General features: G+C 31.8%; 1 protein-coding gene across 11 annotated transcripts in view; it reads right to left on the bottom strand.

Annotated features, from left to right (window-relative positions):
* Positions 1 to 18,205, bottom strand: part of LOC105319886 (VWFA and cache domain-containing protein 1) — a 30,624-nt gene extending 12,419 nt beyond the window's left edge. Inside the window, exons 1-25 of one of the 11 annotated variants that reach the window (XM_034472169.2) lie at positions 17,806 to 18,044; positions 17,460 to 17,595; positions 17,155 to 17,300; positions 16,883 to 16,945; positions 16,502 to 16,657; positions 16,075 to 16,283; positions 13,889 to 14,033; positions 13,286 to 13,484; positions 12,922 to 13,044; positions 12,482 to 12,561; positions 11,983 to 12,121; positions 11,494 to 11,770; positions 10,576 to 10,687; positions 10,308 to 10,482; positions 10,046 to 10,182; positions 9,498 to 9,673; positions 8,548 to 8,655; positions 7,229 to 7,345; positions 6,800 to 6,896; positions 6,509 to 6,604; positions 6,028 to 6,168; positions 5,525 to 5,625; positions 4,924 to 5,049; positions 4,422 to 4,537; positions 3,487 to 4,173 (exon numbers count right to left, since the gene is read on the bottom strand). In XM_034472169.2, the coding sequence (XP_034328060.2) occupies positions 3,902 to 4,173; positions 4,422 to 4,537; positions 4,924 to 5,049; positions 5,525 to 5,625; positions 6,028 to 6,168; positions 6,509 to 6,604; positions 6,800 to 6,896; positions 7,229 to 7,345; positions 8,548 to 8,655; positions 9,498 to 9,673; positions 10,046 to 10,182; positions 10,308 to 10,482; positions 10,576 to 10,687; positions 11,494 to 11,770; positions 11,983 to 12,121; positions 12,482 to 12,561; positions 12,922 to 13,044; positions 13,286 to 13,484; positions 13,889 to 14,033; positions 16,075 to 16,283; positions 16,502 to 16,657; positions 16,883 to 16,945; positions 17,155 to 17,300; positions 17,460 to 17,496 (3,348 nt within the window). In that variant the 5' untranslated portion in view covers positions 17,497 to 17,595; positions 17,806 to 18,044 and the 3' untranslated portion in view covers positions 3,487 to 3,901. Of the gene's footprint in view, positions 1 to 3,486; positions 4,174 to 4,421; positions 4,538 to 4,923; positions 5,050 to 5,524; positions 5,626 to 6,027; positions 6,169 to 6,508; positions 6,605 to 6,799; positions 6,897 to 7,228; positions 7,346 to 8,547; positions 8,656 to 9,497; positions 9,674 to 10,045; positions 10,183 to 10,307; positions 10,483 to 10,575; positions 10,688 to 11,493; positions 11,771 to 11,982; positions 12,122 to 12,481; positions 12,562 to 12,921; positions 13,045 to 13,285; positions 13,485 to 13,888; positions 14,034 to 16,074; positions 16,284 to 16,501; positions 16,658 to 16,882; positions 16,946 to 17,154; positions 17,301 to 17,459; positions 17,596 to 17,805 lie in introns of those variants that run through there. The other 10 variants (XR_004602137.2, XM_034472529.2, XM_034472582.2 and 7 more) reach the window with 10 other exon arrangements.
* Positions 18,206 to 22,645: the final 4,440 nt, after the last annotated feature.

Genomic DNA, 22,645 nt, shown 5'->3' with positions numbered 1-22,645 from the left:
ATCATACAATCAAATCAATTATGATATAATATCATATTATCATAATATAGTTAGCAAATCAAGGTATCTTGCAATAATAGTCACGTGATCAGTGTCCTGTTATACATTAGACATTTTTTGTATAATTTAAGTTTTTATATGTTTTATTTCATTATTTTACATCTATACTACTATATTAAAATAATAGACTCGAATTTTTTGGCTTTATTACCGAGAAATCGGAAGAGTACTGTCTTTTGTTTTATATATTTTAAACATCATTGGTAATTGAAGATTACCAATTTGTTTTTTTATTTTTTCTCAATCAAGCTTCGCTAATTAATTTTCAACGAAAATTCCTTTTAAAAATCCGGAAATCATATGAATTTTTTGGATTTTACAATCTTGCGCATTCGCATTACATTCACGCTAAATCACGGGAGACTCTTTATTTTATGTTTCCACAATATCACATTTGCATGGATAAAGTCAGAAACGATAATACAAATACATGTAAAATTTAAAAATTTGTTATATATTCTGTTCATCAAAGGAAATACGGGAGATAACTCTAGCTCGGTGCATCTAATATGTTTAATATAAAAAAAAAATCCCCGAGATCCGAATGTCAGCATGGTGTGTAAATTCGAAGCAAGTAAAAAAAAGTTGGTGAAAAAGTGTTAAATTCTTCATTTATATGAATAAAATTTATAGATAAAAATGAATTTACAGCCTCAAAATGGTTTGTTATGAATAATTTAACTGTTATTTTCAATGCAGCTTCATTAATTCTCTCCAAAATCGTTTCGCAGCGATTCTGCAATTTTTTGCTACATTATGGGTATATAGGGACCAGAGATGCATTTTAGCTTTTGTGAAGGCCTGTCCCGAGACACAGTTAGACTATTTTAACTAAGCAGAGTGTAGTGATATTAATAGCAATATTGTAGGCTGAAAGCTTGGTTATGTAAATGTCAACAATACGGTGTGTCGATATATCTATTTTGTAAATGTCTGGTATCATATGCAATGTCAACCCGTACACACACGGGTCAACGACTAGTATTTCATTGTCGTTTCATCTCGTGTATAATTTCAGATAACTGGCTGAGATGCAATGGGAACAATGCAAACATAAATTTAAAAAAAATACTACTTGATAGCATATCTCAAAAATATGTTCACTGACCTTGTATACTTTGTATAATCTCAATATCCAAAAACTATAGGCCATATAAGTAGCTTAAGCCAATTATCAGTTTCGAGCTCCTAGTAGTCATTTTTGGTATTAGTGAAAATGGGTAGAATTTAGAAAATTCTAGAAAAGGAGGAAATTTGAAATAAATTACAGTCAAACTTTGATATTCAAATGTTTGTTGTCTAGGGGTTTTTTTTCAAATATAATAAGTAGAGATAACTCCCTGCTTCAAAATCTCAAAATTGTGTCATGATTCGAATTATTTCAGAATTTAAAAAAAGAGGGGGGGTGTTAGAATGGATAATCTTGATAGATTTTTGAATAGCATTCAGAGGTCACAAACATAAAAGCAAGTCATTTGAAAGTGAAAATTTCAGTTCTTTCGTAAGACTACAATATACAATTTGTAGGTTTTTTTACTCTTATAAAGGAAAAGTGTCCGCCCCTGAGTAAACTTAATCCTAAATATTTTACTCGGTTAGCTTCGTCGATTAATTAGAGACTTTGGTCGAGCAATAATCGACTACTCGATGATTTATTTAGAATTGTGAGTCCTTTCCAAATCAAAAAATGCTGCAGACACTTACATCTTATCTAAAACTAAAAAAAAAATTTGAAAAGTTATGATAATATACTGGAATATCAAATGTAACTGTAAAATAAATTGCAACGTGTTTTGTATCTAAATATCCGTTAAAAATATCCTGTTTTTTCTGTTTTTCTTGTGATGCTATATATAACTGAGATCCATGTCACCTTAGGAAAATCAAATGTGACCTGTTCCACGGTAAGTCATTGTCCGTACTTAATTAACAATCAAAGATTAATGATTATAAACACAACCGTAGTTCAAAAACGCCTGCGTTAAGAAAAAAATCATACAGTACCGATCAGACCCAACCTAACACCAGAGTAAATCCCAACTAAACCCTGGGTTTACTTTTGGGGTTTACTTGGGGTTTACTCGGGGTTTAATTTTTGAAAATCTGGGTCCACTCAGGGTTTACTTTGGGTTGACTTGGAAATTGCTATTGAGGTCAAATTTATGCATTGAAATGTGAAGCAGACCTGTCTGCTAATTTACCATCCCACTGCCTGTAATTCCTGCCTCTTGTATATTCCTAATACACAGTTAGCGTCTGTTTTCAGGGGTATACGTCTGACCGGGTTTACTCTCTGTGTCCTATCTGGGTTTACTTTGGGTTTACTCTAGTAAACCCAAAGTAAACCCTGAGTAAACCCAGAAAGTAAACCAAGGGTTTAGTTGGGGTTTACTTTCTGTAAGGTTGGGTCTGATCGGTACTGTACTTTAAACTATTCACTTTATTAGGAGTAATCGACTGAGGTTATTTTAGTCGATGATCGGCGTGACCGAGCGATAGTCGAATACTCGAGTACTCGTTGACATCCCTAAAAATTAAACAATGAACCACACAAACACTTGCACACCTTTCACACACCTAGAACAATATATGAACATTTAGAATAAAAAAATGTGAAAAAATTACTGCATAATTGAAAGAGACTACACTACCACAAAATAACCTGACAGATTAGTATCCTACTCCAGGGCTTTAGTCCCGGACCTTAATATGGACGTTATCTATTGATTAAATTAAACCAACACAATCATTATCATTATCAATATCATGTCATTCAGATCATCATCTTCATCATCTGCTTCATCGTCTGTTTCATTATCGTCATTGTTATTAACACCATCATCATAATTGTCCGCTTAATCGTTCATTTCATCATTATCATCATCATCATCATCATCATCATCGAAATGGTAAACCTCATTGTTATTGAAATCAATATCATCGCCGTCTGCTTCTTCATTGTCGACAATATCACCACCATCACCACATCACCATCATCATCATTTTGTTCTTCATCATCATCATCAAAACCACCATCTTCAAAATCATCGTCTTCGACGTCGATAACATTATATTGAATTTGACAAAATTGAAAATGTATTGAAATTTATTGCATTCATTTTTATGAAAAAAGCGAGACATTAACTTTTCAGCTTGCACTAACTCATAATGTACATTATTTAACAAAACTGTGTATATCCAATCTGCATTTAAAATTGGCATTTTATTGTTTTTGAACGCAATGCTTTAATTTTTTAATCATATATTTGTAAATCGTTCATTATAGCAAACGTCATAATATGTTATAGGCTGAAATAATACATAATAAATTTGTTGATCAATTAAGGAGGCCCGGTTGCCAACAAATTAATTATCAGATTTACCTTACATTTTAAAACATGATGATCTTTTTTTACCAATAAACTATTGTTAACTAAAAAAAATTAAATTAATCTTGAAGAAGATAAATACAGCGAAAAATTGGCCAAGACCATCGAACCCTTTAAGTTCAACCAAAAGGACGGATATTGTATTTTTTTTTAAGTAAAAACGATTTTTACCGTTCTCTTGTCTTGATATATAAAAACTCAATACCAACTTACTAATTAAACAAAGGCTTTTTCTTTGTAAAATGCTAAACATCAAAATTTATCTACTTTGAACTAACATTTTATTAGCTCAATATATAAAAATATTTCATATTTTACATATACTATATCAAAACAAATTAACATAATATTTTGTTAAAAATGTTCAATCGTGATGTACAAGAGTTCAAATCTATAGACTTTGTTAAACGTATTATATAGGCCTATTACTAAATTATCTCTCTTCTATTTTGCTATTTACACTCTTCGTTATGGAAGTCTTGGATCGTGTCGTAATGATCACTCTCCCGTAGTGTTTTGTTTATCGTGTTGTACGTATGAACTGGTTCAAGGTAGGTATTGTCAACCACGTCAGGTTTTAATCTGCGAACGATGAAAAACACGGCAACGACGATTAAGATGACAAATACCAATGTACCCAACGATACACCGACATATAGCGATTGATTCCCGTTTGAGGATGACGGCAATTGGCACTCGGATCCACAGCACTTTTCTTTGCAATCTATGAAGAGAATTTTTGGTATAGCTATTTATATTTGATAATTCTTAAATGCATGATATTGAATGTATAAATGAATGGTTTTCAACAAAAAGAAAGTCATCGTTTTGTATAGTCTTAGTAAATGCCACGTGCATCAAATCATAAATGTATCTTAATTTATAATTTTAAGGATTCACTATTTTGTGGAAAGTAAAACTATTGAAACGAAATTCATTCCATAACGAAAAAAACGAATATTGATGACAAACCATCTTTTAGACATTGTTGAGATGGACATATTTCCTTCAGGCCGCAAAATCCTTTCAGGAGGTATCCCTTTTTATCGCTAGTACACCAAGAACAACTTGATATGCGGAAACATTCACTGACAAACGAAAAAAACCCAATTATTATACTTGAAATGGAAAAGATTAAAACGGATACATTGATACAAATAAGTGCCTACAATCCATTCATGTATAATTTCATTTTTTTTCTTGCCATTAAAATTTATATGAATTATTGGGCAAAAGAAATTTAGTTTGAATGATCAAGCAAATAAATAAAAGATGTCAAAAATGGGAAAAAGTTTGACGGACAGATAGACTGAAAGTCAGACAGTGTAAAAAGGGGTTAAAAATGCTCACTTTTCCTAAATGAAGCATAATTTGAAAAAAAAACAAAAAACAAAAAAGATTATTTAAACTAAAATTCTGCAATAAAACTGCACTTATTGCTTTTTACTTATATAAATAAGAATCAAATGCTTGCCTTTCTGTTTTTCTACATTCACAATTAGTAGAAAAACACGTTTGCAGATTCCTAGTTTTATCCTCTTCCGGTGTACTTACTGACCTCAGTGTTGGTAACTGAGGACTGCATGGAATAAAACCGTCCCTATGAAAGACGATAGAAGTTAATATAACACACTTTTCTTAGTATATATGTATATATAATCTTTTGATGTTCATCATTTTTAACTATTTCTTAATAGAAGGAACTAGTTTCTATGCCATATTTATTAATTTGATCAAAGAATGCTATTTGCCAAGTTTTTTTTAGAGTTCGTGAAGTATTTTAGAAGAAGAGCTTACAGATACTTTCCCGACCAAAAGCTACCAAAATTGATTTCAATACCTGATTTACCAATCCGACGGCGACAACTCTTTAATTTATAATAGACTTCAACTACGTGATCAATGATTACATTTAATACATACATATTCGTTTTTCTATCATTGGTACTTAAACAAAGTTTCGTACGATGGAAGCAGATTAAATGATAGTTCCTTTAAAAAAAAATTCAGAAGATTTAGCACCTTTCATTTAAATATCGTAATCCAATAACAGAGAGTTTAAACAAGGTTCTTACATGGTGTCGTATTTATTCTTGCATTCGTTGAAGAACAGTTCATTGTAACAGAGGCAATTACATACTCCTGTACACTGTATTGAGCTAGGTGAGGTAAATGGCTGTAAATGAATAACAAGTAAAAACATGCAAATGTATTTATCGTGCAGTATCAAACCTTTATATTGTGTGATAATGTATCGAATCAAATACAGATATAGAAACTGAAAGACTGAAAAAAGTTGAACAATGTATTCATTATCAAAAATAGTGAAAAATAAGAAGCAATGGTATGTGACATATTTATAGCGAAAAGTAGTAGAGAGTACTAAACTCATATTAAAGTCTAAGTAAGGAAGATGTGGAAGAGAAGAGGCATATAGAGAAACAATTTGTTTATTTCTAGTAAAATATACAATTGGTGAAGACCATTATGTTTAGCACTTTGTAAGTTGATATATATGACTATTATTTTTCCTAAAAATTAAAATCTCAGTGCACATGAACGAAAATGTCTGACGTACCCCTGACGTGCAACACGTTTCTTCGTCCTGCAGGCGTCTATGCTTAAGAATAAGGTACACGTTTGAGCCAGCTACAGGACGCATTTCATATCCTTCATCTGAGTCTAAAAATCCACTTGAAACAGACTTTGGCAGATTTACCTGTCAAATTATATGTTATTTGGTTTTTTTAATTATACGCAATTCTTTTGTTGTTTTTAGTTTTTTTAAGCATTTAGTGAATCATTTATTTATTTTATCACTCAGCTAATCTAATAGTCTTTAATAAGAGTTCCTAGTTTACATTGCAAAATCAATTTAGTAAGGTTGTTTTTCCTATCCATGGCCAAAAAATAAACATAATGGGCAAAATCTATTAATTTTGGGTTATACATAGTTGAAAATTTAAGGGGGGGGGGTCTATTGGTTTACTATCCAATTTTTTTGTTACTCTTGTCTCTTTATAGTTGCTTGATATCGTTTAAAATATATTTTTTTTTACCCTAAATGTGATTTGTTCCTTTTTATTTCCTGTATCTCTGCAGGGTTGTTGATACATAACTGTTCTGCTTATCAGGGAACGAGAAATTCTTTCCTCCTGTAAAACAAATATATTGTGACTTATAATTAAACAAAAACAAACGAAATGTTCAGACTATCACTATCTTAATCGGTAAACTAGTGTATTTTATTCATTTACTTTACAATCCCACCTTACGATAAAATGCAAAGACAAATTGCCTTAATGAAAATATCATAATCACGTTTTTAAAAACCTTTACTGATTACTTACCTTATAAGTTATATGAACCGGTGCTTTTATTGGGGTCGTTGTTTCTGTGTAAAAAGGGTGCATAACAAGAAACCCGCTGTTGTCGATCACAATACAACTAAATACAGGAAATATCATAAAATACAAGAAACCAACGTAAATTTTAATAAAAATGTTTATTTAGATATAACTGGTAGAATATTGATTTAAAAATTATGTTGCATAAAAATACGATTGAAAACAACGTAATTCGATTATAAACGTAAAATATGAAATGATGATTAAATATGAAATAAAAACTAAAAAGAAAGTTAAAAACAAACGTATACTTGATGGCTAGTAAATGGCTTAATACTTTACAAAACAAAATAATATAATGTTACTAAATACAAAAATTTAAACTTTTAAAGAAATCATAACTTTACTAAAACGATTTGCCAATCGACTTACATGTAATTAGTTTTGTTTGCACAGATTGGATATTTATCTTCCAGCATCTGCTTAAAGTAGAATACTGAGAAGTCTGTACCTATCACTGCTTCCAGTTTTCTATCTGGGTTGCTTCCTCTGCAAAAAATAGTAAAGTGAACGCAGAGTATCTCGAACAGCGTTAATTCCAGAAAGATTAACGTAAAGTTTTGACTGACTTGTCCAATCAGATCGTAATATGGGAAGTTAAAACAAAATCGGGCGTGACTTGAATGATGAAGCGAACAAGAGAATCCTTCAAAGAGTTATTGAGTAATCTTTACGTGATGCAAATAAACAATTCTTCGTTAGTTGTAAACTGACAAAGAAAATAATGTTGAATTAATCAATACTATGATAATGTAGCTGTAAAGAAGTTTTTTTCAAAAAAGTAGGGGAATTTTTTTTTGGCAACGATTTCTATATTTAGGGATTATGTAATGGGGAATTCGGGAATGAAATGCAAACGAAAAGTGTTTAATGAATTTTGATACTGTGCATAGGCAAGCAAGACATGTGGTAGCTTAGTAGAAAAAATGGCTGACAAATTCTCCTTAAGTGAATGATGTTACACGGTAAATAAACGTTTTCGTATAAAACACACCCACACCCTTTGCAAACGTTTCTACTAGCAAAATAATATCAACCAATATTTAATTGCGGGAAATTTCGGCTTACACTGATTAGAAATGTCAAGGTCTTTTGGCAGGGGGGTTGCCTTATAGTAAAAAGGCGATATATTCTTGGATGTTTTGAAAATGTTTTTAAAGATGCAAGTCTACTTTTTTAAAAAAAATTCGTATAGTTTATAAGGCACTAGCGGGGCCAAGCTGTGAGTATGTATGTCTTGTGTGGTCTATTACCTGCCAAAATAGCTAATCGACTATATTGAATGAACCCAAAAGAGGGTTATTAAGATCAAAATACTGTTTCGTTTATTTGAAGAGGCCATTAAAGACCTGTATTTAAAATCCCTTGGAAAAAAACACAGGAATCTTTGACTGTAATTTCTTTTTTGTTTTCAATCCTTCGGACATATTGCACTACCTTTTTGTAGCACCCTCTGATAATGGGTATCATCTTCGAAGACAGCCCACTTAAAAATATCAAACTAATAGACAAATCGTTATGATTATGATTAAATAAGAGAAATATTCCAGTAGATATTCCATTGATACTAATCATTAATATAGCTCATGGACAACGAACAGTTTCGATATGAATTGTTATCCATATTTGGACATTTCTGACACAAATACTTTAAAATAATGACGACAGCATATTCACAAGAATTAACTTACCCTTGTAATATGGTCTTTGTGAGAGAAATAATCCTTCCTGATCCCCAAGAATCTTCATATGGAGCAGACAAGACATTTAGCGACTTCTGGGCAGCGGTCCGACGATACCTTTCGGAGGGATACATTATAGTTAACTATGAATATTTCCTTAAGAACTGTTCTTTTTTGGACTCACAAAAAAATGAGAGACGATTTAGTACATATTGATATATCGGATAAGTTCAGTATACAACATAAGACTTTTATGACCTTAAAACAAATTCTTTATATTGTTACCGTTTTTACTCTATTGGGATCCATATTTACACTTGTAATCCCCACGCCGGCTTAAATGGGCATGGTCACGATTTTGGTCAAAAATTATTCTAATGTTTACAAAGCCTCATTGAGGCATTTTTAATAGACATCCAAAATTTGAGTATCATTCTTTGAGGTATAAGCGAGTTACAGAGCTTGCAATTCATTGCTATGTAAAAAAAAAAAAAAAAGCTGTTGTTTACATTTTGAATGTTGAAGTAAAAATTCCTAAAATGAGTTAAACGTAAGGAACTGTTTTTTCATGCAAAAAATGAATAAGAAGATAGACAAATCAGGTAAAATAGTATTTTTGGGTAAATTGAACCTATGTTAACATTATCAGGGGCACGAGCCTTGTTTTCATGTCAAAGAATAGTGAGTTCTGTATCTTGCTTATAACTTAAAAACTACATATAATTAGAAATACATTCCTAAAGCATCGTGAGTAATAGAAATAGAAAAACAGAATTTGACCAAAATCGTGACATTGCCACTTTAACCAAATAATCGTGACCAAACTAAAATAAACTTAAATAAATTGATCTTTTCAAATTCAAAACGAATAACCCCAAAATGTATGAACGGCATAAAAGATACCAAATTTACTGAATTTGGCTTTGACCTGCTCATTAAGAATTTTATGAGGCACTTACCAAGTTCTGAGTTTGTGATTGTAGTCATCCTTTAGCCGTATCCCTGGGTACGTTCTAATCACACCGTCTTCTGTCATGACGTAACGCCACGCTAGATACGGGGCCTCTTTCTTTGAGGTCGTTGTCCAAAACTTTTCCAGTGGGTAAGTTAACCGTATGGAATTAACTGCTGATGCCTGAATATTGCAAAATAGATCTTTGTTATTTGAATTGCTTCAATTGATCAAACAAATTAAAATCTTCAAACATTTTTTTTTCAGAGACTCCCATTGTAAGGGTTGGTGTATGGGGTCACAAATAAATTGCTGGGATTGTTTTTCTTAATGTTATATAATAATACACCTGATAAAATGAAAATTTATTACGTACTGATGTTTTAATTAAGTGTTATTACTCCACTCTAAATTCCTTGTATCTTTGTATACTACGAACTGCCATACATATATGAAATTCCTGTTTATTTGTATCGATTGTTTAATCGACTTAATTACATGTACTTTTCTTTGTATTAATTATCAAATAATTGATTTGCATTTACATTTTCTTACTTTTAGTCCTGGATTAGTGGTGATGGCTCCAGACAAGTAGTCCTTATACTGCTTGACTCTGACTTCTGTTTCCTTGACTCCAGTGTATGAATACGCCTCTATGAAAGCGTCTGGCGTTAGTTTTACTGTCGATTTTGCTGGATATTGAAAAAGACAAAGATACAGAATGAACGACAAACGATAAAGGCTGAATGACAAACGACACACTAATTGTAAGAGATATCTCGATCAAAAGTCTATCTTTTTTAAAATGTTCACAAACCTTCTGTAGCATATCTACTAAAATGCCTGCAGAAGGGGGCGGGCCATTGATTCAAATCCCATCGATGGTAAAGGAAGTCACCGTCAGAGGGCCTGGTTAAACCATCTTTGTTGGAAACAGTGTTGTTTTGCTTCATCACGATACACAGAGAGAGGTTACTACCTGGAGCCACAATCTGATAATACAAAGCCTCATTTACTACGAAAACGTGTTTTTCACATTTAATATAAGTGAATGTATGAGAGAATAAATGGGTTGTATTTGTTACCGGGGTCCAATAGTAAACAGCATCTAGATAAACTTTGGAGTCACCCTCAAAGAGTTTCTCTCCTCTAGCCTCTATAATTGTTGTTTTTACAGACGTCTGTGAATCCAAACCCCTATAAAATGAACTTTGAATATCTATAATCCATAATCGAATGTGCTAACTGCGAAGAAAAGGAGTCAAAAAATAGTTTAGAAAACAGATATTTCAAGCAGTGATCTTTTTCATCATTCTAGCCAAAACTAGTGTGTACAATAAAAGTGATGTAAAAGAGGAAAAAACAAACGGTTCTCTCTGTAATGCACAATACCCACGTGGTTATCTCATAAATATAGATAAAGAATAACAGGCTACACAGAAATAACGAAAACACAAAATAAATTAAGGAAATTGAATACCTGCATCTCTTTTCATTTATTTCCTATGTAGCTTATGACACGAGATTTTATTTGCTAGTGAGCCGGGTGTAAATTTCCGTACATCCTACTTGAGCCGGGGGTAAATAACGTGATATCAAAATGGATTAAATGTGAAGTTACAATACATTAAATGCGCAAATGGTATAGTTTGATAGTGTATTACTCCAATAATTGGACAAGGAACATATGTATATGGTTTACACGGGAAATAAATTTGTAATCTAGATCCAATCAAGGATGTTCCAGGATTTACCGCAGGACGTATTCCATGTATGTTATACAACCTGGGGTAAATACCCATCCATCCTAGATTGAACCATGGATAACTGACAATATCACAGGGACTTTCAAAATCATTTATCAACAGTCATATTTTTATTATATTAAAAAATGTTTTAACGTATGGAGTAGTTGTTAAAAATATGTATTTGTATTTTGTATTTGTATGTTTAAATAAGTATACTTTTCTCAAAGGTATATACATTATTAAAAGTACACTTACTTTTTCATGGAGTCGATAACTTTTGACACATCACCGGAAGTCTCAAAATTGTATATGTTGTTGATGTCCTGTTCTTGCATTATGATGCCACGAGGGTCCGTAAGCAATGGGTGTAGCATTGTCCTTTCTTCCCCATCAATGATAAATGCATAGGAAAATTCTTCTTTTTTAAGATACAAAATCTCTGCAACCAGTTCACTGATCAAAATGTCCGCGCACACAACTCCAGAAAAAGCCCCGTTAAACGCAACAGGTAGACAACCAGTGATGATTGATTCTATGCAATGACAATACTTACAACATTCAAAATCTTGTATTTTGTATCTACATCAACTGTACATTCATACTTAACTAAGTTATTTACCATGATGTATGTCATGTATATCAAGTATGCAATGGTTATCTATCATATAGGTCAAGTTGGTCTATATCATATAATCTGCACGGTGTCTTTAATTCTTTATTCAAATTTATTGAAGACAACCTCACCATTGATAAAGAAATCGATGTAAGGCTGTGTATAGGTTGGGGACGTTGCTATGGGCACGCTCAAGTCTACGTAATAGGTTCCCATGATCTCACGTAAGGACGACGTCATAATGTCTGTGATGATCGTTGATTTCCCGCGCTAAAATTGACCAATTATCACTGTATAACTTTCATCATTGACTGTACTTATGTCAAGATCTAAAATGAATTATTAGCCCTCACTGAAAACATGATTTTATTTCGTAACTTAAAAGAAGAGTTTTATTAAGGCGAACTTATTTGTCATTGTTGTTTCTATTTGTTTACACATTTTTTTTTGGTTTTTAATTTTAGTGAATTGAGTTTTAAAATCATGTGTTTTAAAGCTTTTGTGATTGTGTAAGGGAATTGTATTCAAAAATATATTTTTATCTTACATCGATGATATGATTACAAGTTAGTTACTTTTTACTAGTATGTTAGCGTAATGCTCTGAGGAATTTCTCTTATCATGACTTACCGTCACAAATCCGTATGTGTTGTTGTTAAGTATCTGCTCGGCCATATTTTTTAATAATTCTTGATCACTAGTTCTCAGACCTGTAAAACAAATTTAAGGGACAAGTAACAAGTTTGAAATCCAGGAATGAAATGGGTATTTAATTTTCACATATTAACTCCCCAATAAATGAAGAATAAGAATATGAGGTGAAACGTTTTTGACTGAAAGAATTTTATAACTTATTAAAGCCAGTGTAATTTTTTGCCTTATTTTTAAGGAGTTTAACCATTTTTCTTTAGTTTTATTTTTATTTTTATTTAGATACTCCTTTTTACCTTTTTAAATTCTATTAATTAGCCTCTATTGATCTCGGTTTCATTCTTATCCCATTTTACCTTTACCAATGCACATATATACTCTTACATGAATGTGTTTGAGTTCTGCCTCAATGCACCTACCAGTGCCTATACCGTACGTGTTGATTATGACCCTGTTTTGCAGGGCCTCGTTTTCATCTCGTATTACTTCAAGAGGATTTCCTTCTGTATTTTTCCCGGCGCTAACAAATAAAAGAATTTGATCTGCAAGAAGAAACATTTATAATGGTATCGACGTAAAATATGTACTTAATATATATCATACAAGTTTGAAACTACAAAGATCAATAAGTACTAATAAAGAAAGGAATAAAAAATATTTATCTTGACAATGTCAATTCAAATGTCTTCTTGTTTATTTGCCTTGCGTTTAATTTGTTACCAAAATCTTTTAAATTTTAACCCCGAGTTCTCCTGAATAAGGTTTAATTTGACTTTCACTCACCTCGGGTTTCTGTATAATTTGTCTTTAATAACAAGAATGCTTTACGGAGGGCATTGACATAGTTTGCTCCACCTTCTCCTGTTTGAGATGACAGAAAATTTCTGAAACTCTTCTTGGTGGCACTGGTCACTGGAACAAGTTGATTTTCGTAGCATCCTCCTAAGGTTTTTGCAATGTCATTGAAAACCACCAGACCAAACTATCAAAAGATACAACAACTATCGCGGCTGCGTTAACAATTACATTAATAAATAAACGTGAAAAAAGGCTTTAGGACAGCTCGATGGTTGTGTCCAGTTTTGGACTAAATAGATCTCCTTTCGAAGAACAGCGCGATATAAAAATATACAAAAATACCAATATTTAAAAGGAAAACTTTTTTTCTTCACAGTTTTGGTAATTCTAGTAGTTAATATTTTGACCATCCAGCTTTCCTATTCCAATTATCACATCTTATCTGCGGTAAAGATCTTAATGCAAAAAAAACCGCTGAAAATATTTATTAATACAAGGTTTAAAAAACTACGCTTTAACACCACATTTTTGAAATATCTGTCTGCTTATAATCGCTTTTTCAAAAGTGGACAAAATAAAAAGACTCACCCTATCCTCAACGTCCAAAGTTTCCATTACTGTAAGAACGGCATGTCTAGCTTCAAAAAGAATATCTCCCCGCATCGAAGAGGACGTTTCTATGATAACGACGACGTCACGAGGAGAGGAAGTGGTTGTTGACACATAGAAGGGTCTAAAATATAAAAACAGATAGACTGAAGAAGTTAAGATATTTTGAATTTACTTTGTTCATCAATTTTATGTATACCTTCAAAAGTTAATTCGACATTCAATTTAATTTCTGAATTAATTGATCAAAATATAATGTATGATAAATAAAGGCACCTAAAACACTTTTTGTATTACTAAAGATACACCAAACGTTTATTAATACTTCTAAGGAAATTTTCAATTTTCAATTTTTTTTACTTTAAATGTTTACAATGCTTTAGAAAAATATTTCCAATGCTCTGTCAAAATCTCAGCATTACTTGTCGAGTTATGACAATAAAGAGAGCTCAAAATAATTTCCAATGTTAACAAGGCTGATTCAATATTTTGTTTAAGAAGGTAAACTGATTTTGGTTTTTCTTTCTTGTGAAAAAAAATTCAAAAGTTTCTAAGATTTATCACGGTCAATTTTACTTTAAATCTGTTGTTTTCTATTCAGAAATTAAAATGTAAACAACAACTTTTTATAAGCTTTGTTTTCATAACAAAGACTTAGGAGCTCTGTATATTGTTTAGAACTTCACGGCATTCACTCAAACGTGCTTGGTTATTTGATATACACCATTGAAGCATTATTACCAATCAATATAAATACATAAAATAGGAACTTGTATAATCTCTGTGACAAAATTGTGTCACAGTTATCTTGATGTTTGAGCAATATCAAATCAATCTTTTTGCCCATTACCTATTAGTTTGGAAAAGATACTGGAATACCAGTATAAGGTCAAATACCTTGGTTCTAATCATTTCTTCCCTGGATATTTTTTTTTAAATATTCTTTCCTGAATTTTTACTTCTATGTCAATTATTTCTAGATTAAACAGAACTTATTTTCCATTCTGATTTTCTAGGCAATTGTATTGAAAGTTTTTACTTTTTCTTTTGAACTCTGTGGGAATGTTTGTTTTGGAAATTCCCACTTTTAATTTTTAGAGGAAAACACATTATTCAGCATCCTGATTTCCGAGGGGATCGTCTTAAAACTTAACAACTTTACTATTGAGCTATATGGGATTGCATTGGACATTTGCCAATTTCTATATTTAGATAAAACATACTTTATTTATCATCCCGATTTCCTAGGATACGTCCAGTTATCAATATCTTTATTGATATGTGCATAGTTGTTGTAAATGCGCAACTTGGATTTTACCATATTTTTGCATTTCTACCTAAGGGATTATCTTTTTAAATGTTTCAAACCTATTGTAAAAAGTCTCCAAATGACAAATCGTGACCTCCTGGTTTGTTACAGTATTTAAATCAAAGTTATGAATTTCAGTGCCCAATTTCTTTCAATTTTGGGTACATTCAGTTTGAACAATTGATTTATAACGAGAAAAAAAATGACATTGAATGGTTTCTTTTAATTTTTTCATGCTATGTCAACAAATTCTCTATTAAAAAATAAATGACCATTTAAAACTAAAGAGTAATTAAGTACTATTTTAGTATTTTGCCTGTTTAGGGCAATAAAAACAGAACTTTACAACTCATAAACCTTTTAGATAATGTTGATTTTTAAACCACACACACAATAAAGGAGAAAGGTACATCTACGACTGCATAAAAATAACAATACTGAAAGTCTTGTTATCGAGCTTATGAATCATTGCCTTTTATAATATAAAAGGCAAAGATTCATAAGTTCGATTTAATATTATTAAATTTAATTATTTTTCTTTAGAGATGCAGGACCTGCTTGACGTCTAGCTATTTGCTGAACAGGCTTTTGTATTTCTAGTGGTTTTAAAGCAACCATATATACTACCAATGATGAATCAGGAAGTATACAGTATATGTGTTACTCCCAAGGCAATCAGTTTGAAGCAAAGGAGCCAAGCCCGTTTTGACCTCAATTTCAATGTTTTAACGGTTTTAAATCATGTGGTTTTCAAATGCCTGGTCAATGTATTAGCTATTTTTACTCAATTAGAAAAAGTAAAAGGGTATATTGTGCCGGTAAGTTGTCAAATGTGTTTTCTTTGCAGTATATTTACCTGAATCGAGGATCGTATGTATCACAATCCGTCAGTTTGGTGGCCGGGTAATTGATGTAAAGACCAGAATTCATTGCAATGTACTGGAATTGGAGGTGCTTTACATCTAAATTCGTTTTCAAGACTGTAAGTATGTTAGTAGATGGAAATCGGATGTTCTCTAGGTTCACATAGGATGGCTTGCTGTAGCAAAATTTGTCTTCAGACACCTAAATGGAAAACTCAATTTGAGGTAAATGCCACTGATCCACAAGAGAGGGAAATTTCGTAAATATTGAATGTGTTGAGTATGCATTTTATTTCTTAGTGTAATTTTTATCATAAATGTATTCAGATCCCAAACATTATGCACACAAGATATATTTGTCAACATTCGTTACCTTAAGAAGTTTCGTACTCATCGTGTAAATGTGAGTGAATTTCTTACGTCAGTTCTGAAACGGAGATTTCCCTTGTACTCTCCGTCCACACAGCAGTCCTGAGGGACATAATCAGACGACAGCTGGTCCTCCTCTACAGCCTCCTTCAGCTTCTTCAGAGCATTGTCCACTTCAATCATTCGTCCTCCAATTTTACCTGCAATCTTGTAAATCGTTGGGAAAACAAGTAGGACCAAATACATATTGAATATATCATTTAATGTCACAATATTTACCCTTATTAGATTTTAGACGTAGAAACAATTCATAAGTTTTAAAGTGTTTTAATCATTTGTTTAAATTTCTATCATTATACCAATTTTTTAATTGTAAAGCATAAGGAAAGCGTGATACAGCGGACTCTATGTTTTTGAGCGATCTGTCTTTACCTCTCGAACTAACATGATTCCATCGATATTTTTCTCTCTGTATTGCAGTTTGTTGTACTCTCCCTACAGGAAACAAAAACATCGTATTAATAAAAAGGTATATTTTTGTTATATCATAAGATTTTCCTATAACAGATAAATTATGAAGCATCAAATTAAAATATAAAGACTTGGCGCTATGAGAGTAATTCTGGATTTTATACAATATCTTTCTAATTACCACGTCAGCTTTGTACAATTTAGTGTGTAGTGAAGTCTGTAGTGCTTTCTACCTGTAGAAATGACCACCCCACTGAATCTGCCACTTTATTTAGTTCATCGGAAAGAATGCCTGCGTTGATATCCTGGGCACTCGTTAGAACCACTTGATTCACAATGAACAGACACACGAACAGGTACGGGACCCTCATTGTTTTACCTTGTGAAGAGAAGGGATTTTATAACAATTTACCAAATTAAACGTTATGAAATAAAACCAATTTTACTGTTGTCGTAAAATTTAGTTTTAAAGTTTTGAAACGTATTATACAATGTAAATTAAACATATCTAAAATAAATTAAAAAAATTCATAATTACATAAACTCGTTAATAACATTACAAAGATCAACTTCATGGTTGTGTAGACAATATGAAAGTTGACAAAAACAAAAATTAGATGAGCTTAAAGGTTTTGACTGTCAGTGCTTGCCGATCTCAAAACCAGTGGGTGACTCTACAATGTTAAAACAACGTCGAGTTCATATCGTCAGCATTATATTATATCTATAATAAAAATACAAATTTTTTATCTCAAAATTTGATATGTAAAGGTGCAAACTACTTGAACTTTAAAAATAAACTTTTTATATAGTGAAAAGGGAATCAAAATCACTTGACTGATAGAAAAATACATTTCAAATTTGAATAAAATTTAGTTACTTACCCAGTTTTAATTCTTAATTCGACAAATTCACAGCTAAGTGAAAACAGTCGTTAAAATAATCACAGTCGGAGAAGGAAGTCCTTCTGCACAGTGCACACACAATACTTGACTTATAATCAGGAAAGGAACACTTCACATTCTCAGTGGACCCTTTGACAGTAGTTAAAATTACATGATATTTTATTATTACCTTGTGAATACAATTGTGATAAATAGTATTGTACAGGAGTTTCCATTGATTTCATATATAACTCATATTGAATCATTGTATATTAGTTAAATGTGTTTTGCTAGATAAAAGTTACAATAAAATGAATCAAATTTACAGGACGGAAAGCGTTAAAGAAGCTGGTAATTTTGCATCTTAAACAATTCGAAGAGTTACCTTTTCTTAATAAAAAGAAGAAACTTTTACGTTTTGTCAAGATATCTGCGGTACACGATTAATTTTATTTCATGGTTTAATAGAGAAAAGGACTGTGTGTAAGGGACTTATGAGGTATTTTGCATCCCTCTTTTCTAACATTGAAGTTTTATAAAGAGTTGTTTATTTAAACAACGGTGGAAGATGGTTTGAAATGATATTGAAAATGTGTGTAAAAGGTTGTCAATCACAGTGACGTAATGTAAAACAAAAATCTTGAAGAATGCTTTGATTTAAGAGATGAATTTAATGATGTTCTGTTGATCGACATATCATTTAATATTTGTTAATTTGATAAGATTATGGCACTTCTAATTGGTCGAAAAATTTCTTTGATACCTGCATGAATAAAATTTTTGCCTGATCTACTTTTTTCAACTGTTCCGATTTAACAGAATTAAAGAGAAAGGAAAATTTAAAAATAAACACTGTCAACAAAATGTTAGGGTGTGTCTGTTTAATTGTCAGCAAACAAAATACAACTTTATAAATATAAGAAAAAAATTTAACCTTCAGAAATAAACAGAACACATTATTTAATTCACTATATAGAAAATCAAGCGTCTTTTAGGATTTCGACTGCTTGAAATCAACGATCAACATTTACGGCGAGGCTAGCGGTTTCAACTCGAGGAATAATTATAAAGAACATAAAATCCTATGCACTTTCACGGTAACACTGCTGTTTAAATTTAGTAACGATGAGTTTTAAGTTAACACACGTACATGGTCATCAGAATAAGCATTGTAAAGCAAAGCTATTAGAATTGCATCAATTCCTCAAGCGTATTTCAAGTGGCAGATTATCATACCTCACTCTCTATCTAGTTACCATACAATTTACAAAAATCACACATACATACTATTATTTGTCGGCATATCAACTATTTTCGTCCACGAGCGCGTCTTCTTGCATGGTTACGGCCAGTTGCATATACATGTATCTGATTCACATTAAACGCAGTTTCAACGAATCTTGCTGAGAAATGCTCATTTAGATGACGTCATAGAAAAACAGCTAATGGACTACTAAAAAGAATGAAGTGAAAGGCATTCTTTGTATAATGTTTTATAAAGATTTCATTTTGATGCAATATTATAAAGAAATTAGTTAAAAGGATGACTCCACTTAGCGCCGGGTTTTGGGTCCTTTTCGGTCGCTTCTGTTGCGTTTATTTCTTAACCTAATATCACTTTTGTTAAATTTTTTAAAGAGTCTAATCAATTTCCAACATGAATTAAAATTTTAGACTGTGATACAATGAGCTCATTCTATGGTTTTTTTTCTATACAATTTTCGAAAAAAGAAGTTCCGCTTATCTGCTTTCGATTAATATGCATGAGAGGTGGAATTGACATTATCAGAATGGTACTAAAATTAGACTAGCATTAATAACGATGCCAAGTATAACAATTTATGTGATCAATCTTTCACCATAACCCTATCTATTCTACATGGTACATGTATACTATTTACTATGGTTTTGGCAATTAGACCACGTCCATGTAAGTACAGAAGACTTTAAATCAATGCATGACAACTTAACATGTTCGAAAACATTGTCCTAGTCAGTACATAATATGCTACCTTACACGTCACATGATAGAAATTAATAATTACAAAGTAACCCGAGGTGAGAAATCACGTGGTGAATATTAAAATATTCAACATGCATCGACCCTTGGTTACAACAGGGAAAGCGAAAGTAAAAAGAAACAGTTTTTTTTTTTATTTAAACCATGAGCGCATGCTTGACTATTAAGCTGCCTTTGACATAACTTTGATAATGCAAATTTATAAAAGTCAACAGCTGAACACCAACTGGCGTTTTTGGTCGTGGCTTATTTATTGAAATTGAATATGCATTTTAACAACCGACCTGCCATTCAGTTAGTGAGCAGGTATATGGCTGCACAATAAATTAATCAATCATTACATCAACAATCATTTGTTCAATCAATAAATATATATCAATCACATCAGCGATTCTTTCAAGTCTTCTAATGGTTAACGTCGGCATGTATGCTGAGGCATTTACCTGTGGCAATACTCTACAATATTGTATAACAAGTTTTAGCCAAGTGTTAATGAAAGCTTGAATGTTAATTCTATAGCAAATGGGTACGATTGGAATCATGAAAATTTAAATATTAAATCTAAATATGTCTGATCACAAAAATTACTGTTTGAAATGTTGGTTTAGTGTCACCCGCATCAATGTGTGACATTACCTGATAATCATTTTTTAAGTGGTCAATACTGGATTATTAATTAAATTGATGCAAGTCAATACTTACAGTAGTTGATCATATATTCAACACAGACGTCAAGGTGTTAGAAAACACATGTGCTGCACTTTGATCAAAAGTGTTGTCATATATTATAGATTCAAGAAGGATAACTCTTAAAAATTGTTATGATACTGAATAGAGTTGTCTTTTTTTTGTCATGATGATGCTGCACGTTACCAAATTAAACTCGTTCTCATCCCCGTCTTCATTGTGATTGTGCTACAAATAATTGTTATGATACTGAGTAGAATTGTCTTTCTTTGTCGTAACGATGCTGCACGTGTTCCAAAATAAACTAGTTCTCATCGCCATTTTTGTGATTGTGCTACAAGTGTAACATAATAACATAAGTAATTGTAGGATTAGTATGTAATTGAAGTATACATACATTAAATATTTGTATAGCATGTGGAAATTATGATAACTGTTAATTTTTATTTAATTCTTAAATAGCGAAGAATATACTGCACAACTGACGTTGAGGGATTTTAAAAGCACGTGTTGAAATAACGTGATACCTACGTTTTAGATTGTTATGAACAAAATACGACATTTGGGAATAAATTGGGTTAAAAGGCAATACTTACAGTAACTGAGCGTATACTTAACCAATGTATTTTCAATCGATGGTTACTCTATTTGTCAGATAAAATGGATTTACAACCTGTAATTTTGTCTGATGATCCGGCATCATGGAAGAAGTTGCTGAAAAAAGGATGCCGAACCCGATATCAATTGCGGCCACCATACCCAATGGTTAAGCTAAAGCTAACCTGATCCTTATAAGGATGACGACTAGAGATAAGGTTGCTTCGGGATGAATTCCAATACAACTACTGTTAAACAGAGAACAATAGACAAACATACGCTGACTATATATGAAGTCAGTATAAAAGGTGGCGTATGGAGATTTAAGAAATCGTGATGACCTCGGCCTACGAAAACAAATTCGTACTTGGAAACAACATACTTTTATTTAACGCAATTACGTAAAGTTGCAGTTTAAATGTTGACCATTTCTAGAATGGAAAGAAAAATTCTTCTTATCAAAGTTTATTTTTTCGCAAATATCGCATGTCCTTAAGTGCAGTCATCCTTTGGGACATTTATTTGATCTCTCAAATCTTGTCATTTATGCATATATTTGTAATGAAATAGGTTGCAAGTTATTTTAATGTGGTTAAGACATCCGTTAATACTTATGAGGATTAAAGTTCATTGAAATACTTTCACTAATTTAGAATTTTCAAATTTTACAATATTAATATTTTAGCAAGATGTGTTTTAAACATCTTTGAAAGGTAACAATTTTAAACTCCTCAGCAGGATTCGAACCCAGCGCTTACAGATTCGTAGTGAAACATTCTTTTTTATCTTTTATTTGTAGTGAAACCTTTAAGGTCAACAGTAAGATGCCTGCAGGTTTATGAAATTCAGGATATAAATTCTTTCAACGATGCTTCATAACAATAGCATTGCTTGAAAGGATGTACCAGGGCTTAATATTCTGGTAAACACAATGAAAAATCATGTTTGTAACTGTTTATTTTTATGTAATATAAAGAATATAAGTAACAAAAGTATCGGAGTTTGGTCCACGTTTAACTAATGATATAAATTTAGAATGCCTATAGTCTCTCTAAAAACGGCACCAAACAAGCTCTTAACCTCCCCTTTAAAATGATGTCAAATTAAATATAGGTATCGTTATTACTTTTCCCATGATTCAATATAGAATGTCAGGTAATTTCTACATAACTCCTTTAAAGAAGGACACAGACCGCAATTATGTTTCTCTCTTATTCCTTTATACAAAAATAAATCATATAAAAAATTCAACCGGCTCAAATGAGTTCAAATACAGCATACCTATAGAATGACACAACTAGTCCAACAACATATCCAAACTACAGAAAAATCAATCGAGAGGGGACTGAGATATGGCCCCTAAAATAACCCCTACCATTAAAAATTCACTTTCACTTTGGAATTTGTGTAAACATTGGCCTCTTTATCCCTTTCTACTGCGCCTGTAAAGATAATTTTTCAAAAAAATTTCCTGCCTGTAATTTTTTCAAACCTTCTTCTTTCCATCCATGCCATAAAAGGAACCAAATTTGACCA

Source organism: Magallana gigas, chromosome 5 (assembly GCF_963853765.1).
Source record: "Magallana gigas chromosome 5, xbMagGiga1.1, whole genome shotgun sequence".
In the NCBI taxonomy this organism is placed as follows: domain Eukaryota; kingdom Metazoa; phylum Mollusca; class Bivalvia; order Ostreida; family Ostreidae; genus Magallana; species Magallana gigas.
Note: the sequence above shows the minus strand (reverse complement) of the source record. Positions and strands in the feature narration are given on the sequence as shown.